Genomic DNA, 17420 nt, shown 5'->3' with positions numbered 1-17420 from the left:
ACCTGCTTACCTCCTCTGGCACTTTGTTCTTCATACCCACTACCCTCCTTATTTTATGATTTAATTCATTTATTTCAAATAGACAATTGTTTAAGTGCAAGTGCTTTTGAATTTTAATATATTTGTAATATATTTTTTTAATAAGTCAGTATTTTTTGTAAACTACCATTTGACATTTTTGAATTTCAGTGACAGCATTGACAGCTGGTGAGCCTGGAGGTGGGGTCTCACTGTTTGTCACAAACGTCATCGGCACAACAGGCTGGCTATAATGGGAGATCCTCTGTGCTGCATTACTCTTCTTTGGGGCATCCCAGTATGGACCTTTCACCAAGGATTAAAGTGTAAGGAACAGTGATTCAAGTACAGGCATCTATTGAACAACATTAGGATACAATTTTGCAAGCAGCAGGACAATTGCACCTCGTGTCTTTATCATTGTCATTCCCAAGATTTCAACCAAAAGCTATCCTCCCTGCAGAATTCAGACTTTATTTTACTGTTTATGCTATCATGTTCCTTTACAGCAAAGTTAAGAAAGCATATGACATATTGGTTTACCATTTCGTGATTTGAGGTCCCGGTGGATTACTTTTACTGGAGCATCCATGTGTAAGTAATGCAAACCTATAAGAAGACAAATTAACTAAACTTTCATAAGATGCCATCACAATAAATTCAATTGCAACTTAACAAAATGTAAGAATAAGCTTTAGGACCTACAATGAAAGAAAACATCAGACAGTTATGTTTAAATTCAACACACGGAGAATGTTTCTGATTGCAAGGGCACGGATGACTGCCGGAGGAGCTGGAAACATGGGGAACGTGGTTATGAAAGGCTCATAGGTCAATGTGTTTATGTTTTAGAAGAGCAAACTCAAATCAAAGAGAGGAGTAACATAGAATGAAGACAATGAGTACAAGGTTGAGATGGGTGATTTGAATTGAAATTTGATGGGGTAAGGAGGATAAAGAGTATGAAAGGGAGAGTTGTTAATTTTGACCAAAGTAACTTCACAAATACACCGATCAGCCAAAACATTATGACCACTGACTGGCGAAATGAATAACATTGATTATCTTGTTACAATGGCACTTGTCAAGGCGTAGGTTATATTAGGCAGCAAGTGAACAGTCAGTTCTTGAAGTTGATGTGTTGGATGCAGGAGAAATGGGCAGGAGTAAAGACCTGAGCGACTTTGACAAGGGCCAAATTGTTATGACCAGACGACTGAATTAGAGTATCTCTGAAATGGCAAGGCTTGTGGGGTGCTCCTGGTTAGCAGTGGTGAGTACCTACTGACAGTGGTCCGAGGAGGGACAAATCAACCGGCGACAGGGTGTTGGGCGCCCAAGGTTCATCGATGCGCGAGGGCAACGAAGGCAATCCTGTCTGGTCTAAACCGACAGGTCTACTGTGGCACAAGTCACAGAAAATTTTAATGGCAGTCACGGGAGGAATGTATTACAAAACACAGTGCATCACACCCTGCTGTGTATGGGGTTGCACACGGAGGACCAACAGCATAATGGGCAGGTGGTCATAATGTTTTGGCTCATCAGGTCATAATGTTTTGGCTGATCGGTGTCACCTTTGTGCTGTCACATAATTCTTTTCAACAAAGCCACCACCAGAAAATAGACAGAGCAGAAACTCCTGGCATTTTTGGCTCAAGAGAGAGATTTCAAGAGTGTTTAATTGTCATTTGCATCAGGAACAGAACAATTAATTATTACCTGTTGCAGCTTTACAGGCACATTAAAGCAACACAACAAATAATATTCAATAATAAATAATACAATAAATTATCAGTAAAGTTGAGTAACCAGAACATAATTGGGTAATCAGTAATACGAGGTAACCAGACCATAATAGTGCTCTCTAACCCAGGAGACAACTTTTATAAATTACTTGATATGTGCAATGAGCTAATATGATAACCCAGCAGAGTTCACCCAGGCTTTCCCTTGTCAACACTGTGTCATGCAACATATTTCTTCAGTGCTTTTAGAAGAGGTCATGTCCCTGTACAACAGGTGAGATTTTCAAATGGCAAGCCACATAGTTCCTACCTTTTTTTGACATCACTTAACGTTACAGAGCTAACCAATAACACCAGGAAAATGTGACATTCTGCAATTTCTTCACAAAATATTGCAAATTAAGATTAAAAAAGTCAACTGCTCCAATTGCAAAAAATCTTTTAATTATCTTTGGCATTAGAAGACAAATTGTTTATTAATAGAAATGAACATATAGGATTATTTTATCATACTAACCATGTTCAGTTTTAGATTTGTTTGGGATACAATTAGTTTCATGATCTATCTTTCTTTACAATTTATTCTTTTGAACCTATGCAGCCCATGCAGAGAATAAAAAAGTAATAGCACAAATAGAAGCAATGTAGTCCGTCATCCCCAAGACTGGTCAAATATTCAGCCTAATCCAACTTCTTAGCTATTGTCCAGAACCTTGTAGATTACAGCACACCAACTAACTTCAAAAACAACAATGAGACTCCACCATATTTTGAGGCAATGAGTTCCAGGCCTCTTCAACTTCCCTCTAATCTTTCAACTTTCTAAAATCTATATTTCCTGGTTAGAGAACTCTCCTTTAAGAAAAATGGGTTCTTCCCATTTGCCCAGTCTAGGTCTTTCATAGTTGTTTAGGTTAGTTTAGGAAAAAAACGCATGGGAACAGGCCCTTTGGCCCATCTAGTCTATGTCGACCATCAATCACCCATTTGCACTAGTTCTGTGTTAACCCACTTTCTCATCCACTCTCTACACCTTTGGTGTCAATTTTACTGGGGTCAAATAACCTGCAAACCCACACGTTTTTGGGACGTGGGAGGAAAGCAGAGCTCCCGGAGGACACCCATCTGGTCACTGGAAAAATGTACAAACTCCACACAGACAGCAGCCGAGGTCATGATCAAACCCATGTTTCTGGCGCTGAGAGAGGCAGCAGCTCTACCAGCTGTGCCACTATGTTGCACAGTGAAATCTTCCTTTGGTGTATATTTGTTCCAAATAAAACAACTTCAGCCAACCCAATAATTTCTCAGAAATATCTCTGGTGCTATCACAATCTTCTTGTAATGTGCTGACTAGAAACGCATCAAGATGCCCAAGCTTTGACCGAGCATTTGCTTCACATAGCTTTTGCACAATCTCCCTGCACTCACATTAAATGTCTTGCCCAAAATGGAAAATAAACTGTGAATCTACACTCCACTCTCAGAATATACCATATATTCTGAATTTCCTTGTTCTGATCATCTAACATTTTTCACAATATGCACTGTTGTTTCATGTATGATTTATTACACGGTGTTTTTAGTCTTAGGCGGACACTCGGTGAAGTTGTCGTATAGAGAGTTGATTATTGTAAAATATGTTTTTAAGTTGCAAAACCTGATTGCATGAGATCTGGGAACACAGATCCTCTGATTCAGGAAATGATACATAGTGCAGTGCAACTGAATAGAGAAAATTCCAACAAATGATTGTACAAACCGTGCAACACCACAAAATAGATTAACAGAATTGATATTAACTTCTGGAATAATAATATAATTAAGATTTATAAATCTGATTGCTGCATGCTAACTAACATACAATGTTTTAATAGTCCAGTCTCTCTCTGTGTTCTAATTTCGGAGGACAACTGTTCTGCAGTCCCTTGGGAATTAGAAATTAAGATGATGGTATGAAGTAAAAGGATTGGCATGGAATATGTCTGCTGGGAAGTCATAAATTAAATGCCGTCAGTGCTTGATGCTTTCAATCAGTACTAAAGTTAGCTAAAGACTGTACTGCTCTCAGGCACTGAATGCAATGCTAAGTTAGCTCAGATCAAATAAGGTATAATGAGAGATCATGAATGAATAAATAAACTGAAAAAAATAGAAGTCTGCATATAAATACAAAACAATTTAAATACATTGAAAGATAAAGACTGGAGAATAGGATTAAAAAGTGTCTCAAGATAACTACTTTGTTTCCTGCAGAAAGAAAACTTATGTAATATAGTTAATGCCAATTGAGCTTTTTTCTATACCACACATAATGGTCATTGTTCATGTGATCATAATTATTTCAAGTTAATCAGAGGTGCATTAAAGTAAATTGTGATCACTTCTCATGTGCGCTTTATGTGTGTAATTTCTTCCTCCTACTCTTCTCTGCTTGCCATGCGATTTTTGTTGTTCAAGTATATTAACTGTTATTGGAGGTTTCAAAAAATGAAATTAAACAACATTCTGCTCAAAGTCCCTGGAATTTTCATTGAATTTCACTGCTACCTCATCAAATACAACTGTATCTGTACAAAAGGCTTATCATTTTTCATCTCAGACCTGCATTTCTGGAGATTACATTTAGACAGCTACTGCTATGGAACCAATATAGTCTGCACCAATTTACTGGATTTCTACACATCACTTCAACACTTTATTAAGATTACTTTTCCCTCTCAATTCCTTTCCTCTCTGCTTTTGAATACCATGGGGTACAAATTTCGCTTGGGCAATGACACAAAATAGGCATGATCATTCCGGTTGTCCATTAAACTGAATATTAGAGGAAGGGGAGGGGAAAGTATGTGGATGTTTCAGATGAGGGAAAAGGATCAGGTCAGAATGTAGCGTAGAACAGAACATTATAACACAAGGATACACCCTTTACCCGATGATGTCTATGTTGAGCATGGTATTAAAATTAAACTAAACTCAATTGCCTGCATATGATCCACATCCTTCATTTCCAGCATGTTGTGTGCCTGTCTAAATGCCTCTTACCATATCTGCTTCAATCACACTTTCTGGCAGCGCATTCTAGGCAACTACAACTCTGTGTAAACAAAAACTACTGTAAACCTTCCCTCTCTAACCTTAAAAAGGTATGCACTCTGGTATTTGAATTTTTACCCTGGGAAAAAGGTTCTGCCTGTCTGTCTACTTTATTGTGCTTCTCATAACTTCATACATTTCTATCAGATTTTCCCTTCAGCCTCCATGCTTCAGAGAAAGCAAACCAAATTTGTCCAATCTCTCCTTATAGCTAATATTCTCCAACCCAGACAATATTCTGGCAAACCATCATCATCTCCCAGACCTACACCTCTTTCTTGTAATGCAATCTCAAGAATGGCACACAATACACTAAATATGATCTATCCAAAAAGATTTATACAGCTGCATGATGACTTCCTGACTTTTATACTTAATATATCATATCATATCATATACATACAGCCGGAAACAGGCCTTTTCGGCCCTCCAAGTCCGTGCCGCCCAGTGATCCCCGTACATTAACATTATCCTACACCCACTAGGGACAATTTTTACATTTACCCAGCCAATTAACCTACATACCTGTACGTCTTTGGAGTGTGGGAGGAAACCCGACTGATAAAAGCAAGCATGCCGTATACCTTCTTTAACATCTTATCTACTTGTGTAGCCACTTTTAGGAAGCTATGGACTTGCTCCTCAAGAATCTTCTTTATGTTAATGTTCCTAACATTCTTCTTTAAGTCAATGTTCTGTCATTTACTTGCATACTTTCCACTTATATTCGTTCTCCCAAAGTGCAACACTTCAAACCGGCTTGAATTTAACTTCATCTGCCATTCCACCAAGCCCATATCTCCAACCGTTTTACCCTGCTATATCCAATGACAACTTTCCTCATTATCCACCAACTCCACCAATTTCTATCATCTGCCAACTTACTAATCAGCCCTTCTACATGTTTGATTGAGTCATTTATATATAATTACAAACAGCAGAGATGCCATCACTGATTTCTGTGGAACATCACTGGTCCCAGACCTCCATTTAGAGCAACATCTCAACACCACTATCAGAGTGCGAAATATTGTTAAAGGGAACCAAATTAACAGTTCTTTACCTGAATGCATGCAGCATTCATAATAGGATAGCACAAATATAAATAAATAGGTATGATCTGACATCCATTATAGAGATACGGTTGCATGAAGACCAAAGCTAGAAACTGAATATTCCAGTATGCTAACATTTCAGTTTACTTTAGAGACACAGCATGGAAACAGGTCCTTCACCCACCGAGTCCACGTTGACCACTGTTCACCAATTCACACTACTTCTATGTTATTCCACTTTCACATCCATTCCTTGCAGACTAGGGGCAGTTTACAGAGGCCAATACAAACCCACTAGTCTTTGGGATTGGGAAGAATACCAGAGCACCTGGAAGAAACCACGCAGTCACAGGGAGAATGTGCAAACTCCACAAAGACAGCATCCAAGGTCAAGTTTGAACCCGGATCTCTGGCACTGTGAGACAGCAGCCCTACCAGCTGTGCCACTGTTCTGCCATTGTTTTGGAAGGGGTGCAGGAAGGAATATGGGATAGCTGTGTGAATAGATAAATGAATTTGGATCGTTGAATCAAGGTACAGAATCAGTTTGAGTAGAAATAAGAAATAGCAAGGGAAAAATGTATGTCGTGAAAGTACTTTATAGGCTCCCTAACAGTAGCTATACCACAGAACAGAGTATAAATAAAAAAATAATGGAGGCTTGAAAGAAAAATACTGTAATAATCGTAGATGACTTATTGACACATAAAAGGAACAAATCACATTGGCAAGGATGGCTTGAGGATGAGTTCATAAAATGAATTCAGGATAATTTCTCAGAACAATATATGGTGGAGCCAAGTAAGGACTAGGCTATTTTAGATTTGGTTAGGTGTAATGAAACATAATTAATAAATGACCTAATGGTAAAGGATCCTCTGATAATCATGACATAATTGAACTGTATATTCCCAGTTGGAGAATGAAATCTTAAATAAAGGCAATTTAGAAAGACAGAAATGGCCAGGAACATTGATTTAAAAAGCCAAGAAAAACAAACGACAATATTCAAGGAGATAATTAATTACTCTCAACAAGAGATATGAAATTGAAAAATAACAGTACTACGAAAATAATGATTCATTAATGGATAACTAAGGAAATCAGGTCCCTCATCTTTACCATGGACGTTCAGTCACTCTACATCAGGGATCTCCAAACTATGGCCCGTGGGCCACATCCGGCTCGCCACAAGATTCCACCGCGGGGAGGGTGTCAGAGGGTCCCCCTGTGACCCTCTGACGCAGCGAAGTGAGCAGCGCCCACTTGCGGGGCTGCTCCCTCCCTCTCTCCCTGCATCCCTCTCCCTCTCTCCCAGCACCAGCGAGATCTGCGCCGCTGCTCCACTCTCTCTCCGGCCCCGTTTCCCTCTAACGCAGTGAAATAAGAACAAACACAAGTGAAACGTCCCTCGCTCACCCCGGGGACGCGGGGCTTCTGAACAACAACAACACTTGTGTTTGTTCTTATTTAATTTGCGTTAGAGGGAGACGGGGCTGGAGAAGAGAGTGGAGCAACGGCGCAAATCTCGCTGGCTCTGGGAGAAAGGGAGAGAGAGAGAGAAGAGGGAGGGAGCTGCACCCACAAGTGGCGGCGCTCCTTCACTGGACCCCCTCCCCGTGGTCCCGCTCTCACCCACTGCTCCCTCTACCCCAACTCTCCCCCCCTCTCTCTCTGCCCCCTCTCTCTCTCCCACACTCTCTCTCTCTCCCCCCCCACTCTCTCTCTCTCCCCACTCTCTCTCCCCCCACTCTCTCTCTCCCCCCCCCACTCTCTCTCACCCCCCCCCCCCCACTCTCTCTCTCTCTCTCCCCCAGTCATGGTCACTGTATTTTTTCTGGTTTATAAATAATATACCTATGGTATATATATATTCCAATATTTCAAGCTCTTTGAAAATTGAATATTATTTATTTGTTGCCATATAAACCTAATGTAAACTAACCTAGTTTAACCTTTCCTAATCTAATCTAACGTAACCTAGTCTAAACTTTTTTGAGTTCATTAAATTTATAAAACTCAAAATTCTTTATTTTTTCCGACGGCCGCAAAAATGTGCCAAATATATAATGTGGCCCTCATGCTGAAAAGTTTGGAGGCCCCTGCTCTACACCCACCCCCCACCAGGAAGGCCTTAAAGCCTTCAGTTTTTTCCCCCGACCACAGAACCAGCCAATTTCCCTCTACTAACACTCTCCTCCGCCTAGCGGAGCTAGTCCTCACCCTAACAAGTTCTTCTTCGACTCCTCCCATTTCCTCCAAATCAAAAGTGTGGGCACTTGCATGGGCCCCAGCTATGCCTGCCGCTTTGTAGGGTACGTTGAACAATTCCTGTTTGAGGCGTACATTGGCCCTATCCCCGAACTCTATCTCCGTTACATTGACGACTGCGTCGGTGCCACCCATGCAGAACTCATGTACTTCACCACCAATTTCTATCTTGCACTCAAATTCACTTGGACCTTCTCTGACATCTCCCTCCACTTTCTTGATCTCACCGTCTCCATCACAGGAGATAGACTATCAACTGATGTCTATTACAAACCCACTAACTCCCACAACTATCTCGATTACACTTCTTCCCACACTGCTTCCTGCAAAGACTCTATCCCCTGCCCCCAATTCCTCCATTTACGCTGCATCAGCGCCCTAGATGTGTTCCATACCAGGACATCTGAGGGATGTCCTCATTCTTTAGATAACGGGGTTCCTCTCTTCCATCATAGAGGAGGCCCTCACACATGTCTCCTCGGTACCCTGCAGCTCTGTCATTGCTGTCCCTCCCCCTAATCGCAACAGGAACAAGTTCCCCTAGTCCTTACCATTCACCCCATCAGCTGTCTACTACCACACATAATCCTCTGATATTTTAGCCACCTCCAACGGGATCCCACCGCTAGTCACATCTTCTCATCTCCACCCATTTCCGCCTTCCACAGAAACCGTGCCCTCTGCAACTCCCTTCCCACCCAAACTACCCCCTCCCCAGGTACCTTCTCCTGCATCTGCAGGAGATGCAACACCTGTTCCTATACCACCTCCCTCGACTCTGTCCAGGGACCTCTACAGTCCTTTCAGGTTACGCAGAGGTTCACTTGCACCTCCTCGTGATTAGTGTCCCCTTCATAGTTACTGAACTGTGAAGGCAGTTAAGTCAAGTACATTGGTGCTAGTGCAGAGTCGCACAAAGGCTAGAACAGGTAAAGACGGAATTCCTACCCTTAAGGACAGTAATTAACCTTTTTTTTCAAACCAGAGACTGGTAGCTTCATGGCAAGTGTTAGCAAGATTCAATTTTATTTAATTCTGTCATTTGATCACGAGTCCAGAATTTTGACTGCTCATTCAATTAACCGGTATGTTATCCTGACTGAGTGAACTGAAACAAACCATGGAGCTGATGTACAGTACTGCTAAAACAGATGAATTCCCTTTTCAAAGCCAATGTGCACAATAACTTTCTGAAAGCCATCACTGAATAGCAATGAGTAGTTTAAAATATACAATAAAAAAGCCATTTAGGGTTCACATACCTTTGGCAATATCAGTCCCCCAGGCCATAATTTGATCCATGACAATTTCTTCACTTTCATCGCTGGACAAATAATCATATAATGAACCTCCAGGAGCATATTCTACAAAGTAAAAAAAAACGTCAACAATTCCTAAATGAATTTATTTTTCTTTACAGTTTTTAAGTATAATATAGAATTTATAATAAATGTTTCCCAATTAAGAAGGCAGTCACAGTTCACAGGCACAAATGTATAAATACTGCAAATGTACTTACATGTCAGCCTTACCTACTTGCTAGATAATTAAAGTATCAATAAATATATCAATTCAATTTTTCAAGACCACATTCTTTAAACACTTTCATATTCACACATCAGTAACATTTTCGGTGCATTTTAAGTGATTACATTTGATTCTAATGAATAGGAAAAAAACTGCAAAGCGGTGCAACTTATGAGTCATGAATTGGCTACTAACAAGAAGTTTGAAATATCACATTAAACAATGCACGTTCTGAAATCCTGGAGTTTGCAGTCAGCACCAATTGCTTCTCTGGCATTATAATTCCAAAATCTTAAGAGTTTGGAGTGACTTTATTCCAGTTACTTCTTAATGACACTCAATTTCTAGGATCAGAAATACAAAACAATTAAAATTCAAAACAAAAACAAAGTTGGGGGAGTGAATTGAGTGGAATTTTCCATCTTCAGCTAATTTTCCCTTCTGTTGGTACAAATCGAAGGTATTTATTCACAAAATGCTGGAGTAACTCAGCAGGTCAGGCAGCATCTCAGGAGAGAAGGAATGGGTGACTTTTCGGGTCGAGACCCTTCTTCAGACTGATGTCAGGGGGGCGGGACAAGGGAAGGATATAGGTGGAGAGCAGCGAGAGAGCATGTTGCTACTCTCGTCGAAGAGAGGAGAACTTCAAAGTGGACATACCTTGAGGAGAAATCGCAGTGGAGCAACAGGTAGTGTAAGAAAATAACTGCAGATGCTGGTACAAATCGAAGGTCGTGTAAGAAAATAACTGCAGATGCTTACACTAGCTGTTGCTCCACTGCGATTTCTCCTCAAGGTATGTCCACTTTGAAGAAGTTCTCCTCTTCTCTTCGACGAGTTTAGCAACATGCTCTCTCGCTGCTCTCCACCTATATCCTTCCTTTTTCCCGCCCCCCTGACATCAGTCTGAAGAAGGGTCTCGACCCAAAACGTCACCCATTCCTTCTCTCCTGAGATGCTGCCTGACCTGCTGAGTTACTCCAGCATTTTGTGAATAAATGCCCTTCTGTTTGTATCAGTATCTACCCTCCTTTTTTCCCATTTGTTTGTATATTCTGACCTGCTCTGCATTCCTCAATAGGCCAGACTATACATTACGGTATGCCAGATAGACAAAAGAGCTTAACTGTTCATTCAATGGCTCCATTGTTTCAAATGTTTACAACCACATCCTTTGTACCATCCATTGCCTTTACCACCTTCGCTGCCACTTAGTCTGACTTGCTTTCTCAGTTCAGATTTGAGGTCTTCGACCTGAAATGTTCACTGCTCTTTTCACTGATACTGCCTGACCTATTAAGTATTTGCTTCACTTTGTTTTTATTGTGCAAAACTATTGCAAACTATTCTTGGTATAGGTATTTTTAAACAGCCTTGATAGACACCAAAGGTGTCAATAAACCATGTAAACTCTGCTTAACCTATAAATGCTGGAGCAGACAGCAGAGTTCCATAAAAAAGTGCCAAGCTATACAAAAGCAATTTGAAATGGCAGTTTGCTAAGCCTTCAGAGGGAGAAGTGATGAAAGTAGCAAAATGAATAGAGAAATTACTAATATTAGCACAAAATGGAAGCATCAGTCTTATAATTGGATAACGATAGAGGCAAACAAATGTATTCCAAATAAACACCCAGTTATGTTTAGTTATGCTGAGAGAATGAGAGAAAATATGAACACGAAGGATAGACACATTGAAAGAGAGATTTAATGTTTATAAAGAATCGGAAATGCCTGACAGGAGTTCAATTGCAAATTAAAACAGTTACCTTGATGTACAGAACCAAGCTTCTGCAGGTTCTCTCTCCCAGAATATAACACATTACATAAATCGCACTACAATGAACATTTATTGGTCTAATAGTAAAAAAGCCATTTATCTAAAAACTAAAACTCTCGTTTGTTCGCTTGTTCCTGAACTAAAGACAAAACAGTACACGATAGCGTGACAATCTTAGGCCCACCTTACTCACTGTAGTCCTGTGGTCCTATGACAGAAGTTTCATTGAAATCGTTATATTGTTAAATTTATTCATATTTTAAAGTTTAAAAAACCACGTCTGTGCAGTTGAGGCTCCGTTGATCTGGAACTTACGTAAGATGGCTGCCGCAACCACGCGTGCGCAGAACAAACGCGTCCGCGCCTGCGCAGTTGGGGCCTGTTGAGCAGGGTGCGGCCGCCTGTCTCTTGGTGGCGGGTTTGCCGGCTCTGTAGCAGCGGGAGAGCCAGGCCTGGTGCCGGGGGAAGCAACCTGGGCGTCGATGTGTCTGGGTAACTGCGAGCCTAAGGTGGGCCAAGGAGAAAGGCGGCAGCAGCAGCAGTGAGGCCGTGTGGAGGTGGAGGCCGAGGCCTGGCGCTGGGCCTGCCCTCGGCTCCCCCGTCCCCCATCCTCTCCCTAGCCGGCTCAGCGCCTTCCCCACGCCGCCCAGAGTCCAGCGGCATCGGCGCCGTCCGGGCCGGGAGGCGGGGGGGGGGAGAAAGGGTCCAGCGGCATCGACCAGAGAGGGCCATCAGTGGGAGAGGCACCGCCATCTACTCACCACATTGAACCCCCGCATCGGGACGGGACAGGACTCTCTCCCCCCCCCCCCCCCATCCCCCCGGTAATGTGAATATGTCATTGTACATTAATAATATTTTGAAGTAAATTTGCACATTAATTGATAATCAGCCCAAAAAGGTAGTAATTGGCTTTTCTGCTGTGTTTTATATTTTAACCCTGTCTTAATTAATTTAGTTATATATTCTTGCACTTAAATTTAATATTTATCTATTACAGTTCCACCACTGATTTTCTGGCACTAGAGCTTTGCTGGTGCATCCAGCAGGCCAAGGAAATCGGCTATGGGGATAGATGTGCTGGCCCCAGCTGGGCTGGAGTTCCAGAGCCCCGGCCACAGGTCGCAAATTCAACCCACCAATCAGCCGTGAAAGTCCCGATGAGGTCGAGATTAGCTGCCTTGCCCAGCCTAGGTGCCGGGGCGCGGGGGATTTATCGCGGAACCCCTAACGACCTCTAGGGGAACCCTAGAGTTCATTACAAGCCTACACATCGTTTTTGTTTTCTTTCTTTTTTTCGATCCGATTTCTCCGTTTATTTGGCAAAGTGAAAAACGTGGAAACCATGCAAAAAGTGCGGGAAATGAATTTTTAAAACGTGGAAATCCGCGGAAAATTCACATGCCTGTCTAAGATTAGAGCGCACATTTCCTTTGCTAGTCACTACAACTATTCTTTGTTTGAATTCAATTTTAATATCCAATCATATCTGATATATTGTGTGTACACAACTAAAGCAATTTATACACACTTTAGAGTTGCTATTTGCCATACATTTATCAACCCTTTGTCAGTATTGAATTTTCAGTCTGATTCTTAGCAACACAGCATTTCTCTATAATTTGCTTTTATTACGGGGAAATAAGAGCAACTAAACCAATCCGATTTGGAACATTTTTTAGTAGACAATTACTTATTTCAAATATACTTATATCCACAAACTCTGTTGTAGATAGTCGTTATGTGATCTGCTGGTAACCAGCTGTTGCTGGTTGATAATCATTTTCCTCAAAGCTGGATCTGTATTATCCTCTGCCAGAAATTCTCAATGGGTTACAAGAAAACTAATTGATTTGGTTATTTTATTTCAAGTACGGCAGCACGGTGGCACAGCTGTAGAGTTGCTACCTCACAGTACTAAATACACGAGTTCAACCCTGACAACAGCTGCTGTCTGTATTGAGTTTGTACGTTCTCTGTGACCACGTGGGTTTTCTCCGGGTGCTCCCGTTTCCTCCCACACTCCAAAGATGTACAGGTTTATAGGTTAATTGACTTCTGTTAAAAAAAAAATTGTTCCTAACGTGTAGGATAGTGTTAATGTATGGGGTAATAATAGCTGGATGGGACTCAGTAGGCCGACGGCTCTGTTTACATGCTGTATCACTAAAATCTAGTTGACTTCTTTGCCACTCATGCCTGTAAATTCATCTAAATAGCACGTGACCATACTTCAAAAAGTCTGTCACTCGCCCCAAAGCACAAGAAAACATCCCAACAATTAAATGTCCATATTAAATGCAAGTTTGTCGTATATTTCCTTTCTGTTTTCTTCCAATTTTAGCACTTACCAAAATCTCTCAAATTTGGCAATATTATCATGTGGCAATTATACTAAAACTGATACGTGGAGTTAGCATGTTCTGCCTGTGACCAGGTTTCCTCCGGATGCTCCGGTTCCACCTACATTCCAAAGAGGGTGGAGGTTTGTAGATTAGGTGGCCTCTGTAGATTGCCCCTAGTTCATAGGGAGTGGATGCAAAAGTGTCCTAACATAGAAACAATGTGAACGGGTGATTGATGGTCAGCATGGACTTAGTGGACTGAAGGCCTGCTTCCTGGCTGTATCTTTAAACTTAAACTAAAATTTGCAGATTATGATACTGATGCAAGTAACAAAGCTACAAAAGATCACAAAAATAACGAAGTAATTAAAACTATGGATTTAATTGACGGGATATGCAAAGTTATGCTCATTGTGTTGGAGTGAGGAGTGAGGTAAAGGGAAATATTTCCTTTTTGTTTAAAGATTCAAAGCTGTGGAGCATTAAACAAGGTTTAAATATTAATCTACAAAAATCCTGGGTAAGTGCACTAGGTTTAAAAACTATAATAAAAAATAATGACTGAGAGTTGCTATTGAATTCAACATATGGGAAGTTATACTTCTGTTTGGCGATGGCACTTAGCATTGGACACGACATCCCAAGAAAAATACAGCTAACTGGGTTAAATTATAAAGTTACATAACATTGGTTGGTTTTCTTAAGTTTAAAAGTTTGAGTTGTGAAATGGGAAAATTTATTGAAAGTGGGCTGCCATTTAAGTTTTGGTGGGATTGAGACCAAATGTTCCTTAACACACACATGAAAGCTGGACCATTTGGAATTTAAGCAGACACCAATATTCGATACAGCACAGGAAAATCAAAAACCTTCCCATAAAAAGATGTTGAGTCTGGGTCATTTGAAAACCAATAACAAAATCATTATATTTTTATTAAGTAAATTTCAGAATAGCTGGGCAAATGGAGTCGGTGCAGATCAGCCTTAATTTAATTGAATGACAAATGATGCTCAGAATAAGAAATGGCCTAATGCTATTAATGATCATAAAGCAACCGTCACACTTTATGGAGAATGATGTCAATTATTGGGTCAGATCTGAGCATCTATTTCAACAGTGCAAGGTGGGCCTCTTTTAAATTAACCCTGACATTTTAGGTTTAGGTTTATTATTATTATTGCCATGTGTACTGAGGCAAAAAGCTTTGTTTGCATGCTCTCAAAGAAAATCAGATAATGCTATATATAAATATAATCAAGCCAAACTCAAGCATAATAGGTAGAGCGAAGGGAAAATACAGAGTACAGAATATAATTCTCCACATTGTAATGTTTCCCAGCTGAACATTAACCATCCTCTCATTTAATGAGTAAAAATATATTCTCTGGTTTTATCAGATCTCAGGAAAAGGATCGTCGTCTCATATTCTCAAAACTTGAATTCTTTAATCTATAAAAATGAACAATTATTTTTTAACATTCTATTGTTTAAATAGATTGGAGTTCTGCTAAAGTTAGAAGTCTAGTTATGCAAGCACCAAATTAGCTACTTTTCAATCATCTAATCCTTATGCATCAAAACAGCCCCGAAAAAACATGGGGGCATTTTACATTAGCTGATAATATCTGTTTAAATTGAAATTCAACTAGCAAAAGCAATCTCAGTTGGTGACAGTATGTATGCTGTAATAATAGCTTAGAATATTGGTAAATGAGAGCATCTGAATACTGAGAAGTCACAAAATAATGAAATAAAAATCCCCACTTTTGCTTCCCATTGGTTTATTTATACATGTGTAAAGTTAAAATGATTATAATGCTTTGTCTTGTATGCACAAAGTTATTAACACATACCAAATACTTGCGAGGTAAATGGTACGTGCTTGATTGTATGAAGGAAACCACATGTAAATAAAACCAAAGGCTGTACAATAATCTTCAAGTATTCAGAATTACTTCTAGGTTTAGGTTTATTGTTGTCATGTATACCAAGGTAAAGTTAAAAGTTTTGTTTTGCAAAGCTTTGCTATCCAAACAGATCAGATATACCATATACAAATACAATTAAGCCAAATTCAAGTACAATAGAGCAAAGGAGAAGATACAGAGTGCAGACTATAGAAATAAGGATGTTGGTTTACTAAGGAAAGACAGAAAATGTTGGAGTAACCCAGCAGGTCAGACAGCATCCCTGGAGAACATGGAAAGGTGACGTTTCAGGTCGAGACCCTACTTCAGATTGAGCAGAATACAGTTTTAGAGACCAAGTCCAAAGTCCACAATGGAGTAGAGGTGAATTGGACAGTACCTTAGCTTATGGCAGAAACATTCAGATGCCTGATAACAGAGGATGAAGCTGTTCCTGGAATGTGAATAACCTGCTTCCATTCTGGTTTTGTGGCAACTTATGAAGACAATGTGGGGTCTGCAGACTCTTTGTGATGGAACGGAAGTTCAGGACTGGGTGGGTTTGTGAGCATGTGTTCCCAATGCCAGGACACCCTATTCTGGGATGCACAATGATGGGATTTCCAGTTCCCATTATTAACTTATCTTATGGCAAGGTTTGCAATATCGCTGCAACAATGCATCCCTCTCCGGCAAACCCAATACATTCCATGCACATTTTAAACAGGTCAGTGAAATGACATTACCCATACAGTCAGCCTCGGGTGCACAAGTACCCACAATCACCATTGCAGACATCAGATCAGCTTTCCTAAGAGCTAACCCATGGAAACGCATGATGTTCTCAGAGCCTGCATGGGCCAGCTGGCAGAAATATTTACAGGCATGCTTAACCTTCTCCTACACCAAACTGTGGTTTCCCACTTCGTTTAAGAAGACCACTACATCCCAGTGCCAAAGAAAATGAATGTAGAATACTGTAATGACTATTGTCCGGTGGCTCTGATATACACTATCATGAAGTGCTTTGAGCAACTGGACATAGTGTACATCAGTTCCAGCCTCCCAAGCAGCCTAGACCTATGGCAATTTGCCTACTGCCGCAACAGATCCACAGCAAACGCCATGAACCCGATCCTACACTCATCCCTGAAACATCTGGATAACATCATCCATTGGTTCAATGGTTCTTTATTGTCTGTATGCACATCGCAGTGAAATTCTTTTGCACAACCAACAAATGCAGTTACCATATTTTGGGACCGTTTACAAAGAAACAAGAAAGGTCCAAACACTGGTCCACATGCTGGAAGCACTGGAGAGTGCCAGATTCAGGTAAACCCCAGGCTGCTGCAGGCAGAACACCTCTAAGTCCTGCAACCGTCCTTGAAAGCGCTGGAGGCAATACCCCGGTCACTCTCCTACTGGTCCACTCCTGGCATCCAGTCGTATAGCGGCTCCCTCCTCGACTCTCCAGTCTTCGGGGCTTCCGAGCTTCTCCCTGCAGACAGCGGCCCTTCCAGGCATGCTGCTGCACATGGCCGCGGGATCTAGGTTCTCGTCTGTGTGTGTGTTAAATTTGTGCAGAGTGTGTTTTTGAGCAATACAAGGGAAACTGCACATAAGAGGGGGCTGGGGAGAAAGGATGGGAGGGAAATGGACGGAGACAGTAA

The 17420-nt window shown here is 40.9% G+C and overlaps 1 protein-coding gene across 6 annotated transcripts in view; it reads right to left on the bottom strand.

Annotated features, from left to right (window-relative positions):
- LOC144595968 (mitogen-activated protein kinase kinase kinase 20-like) overlaps positions 1-17420 on the bottom strand; it is a 109153-nt gene that overhangs the window by 80087 nt on the left and 11646 nt on the right. For all 6 annotated transcript variants that reach the window (XM_078403961.1, XM_078403963.1, XM_078403964.1 and 3 more), the window contains exons 4-5: positions 9451-9552; positions 562-627 (exon numbers count right to left, since the gene is read on the bottom strand). In XM_078403961.1, the coding sequence (XP_078260087.1) occupies positions 562-627; positions 9451-9552 (168 nt within the window). The remainder of the gene's footprint in view (positions 1-561; positions 628-9450; positions 9553-17420) is intronic.

This window comes from Rhinoraja longicauda, chromosome 8, assembly GCF_053455715.1.
Source record: "Rhinoraja longicauda isolate Sanriku21f chromosome 8, sRhiLon1.1, whole genome shotgun sequence".
Lineage (NCBI taxonomy): Eukaryota > Metazoa > Chordata > Chondrichthyes > Rajiformes > Arhynchobatidae > Rhinoraja > Rhinoraja longicauda.
This window is presented reverse-complemented; position numbering and strand designations above follow the sequence as displayed.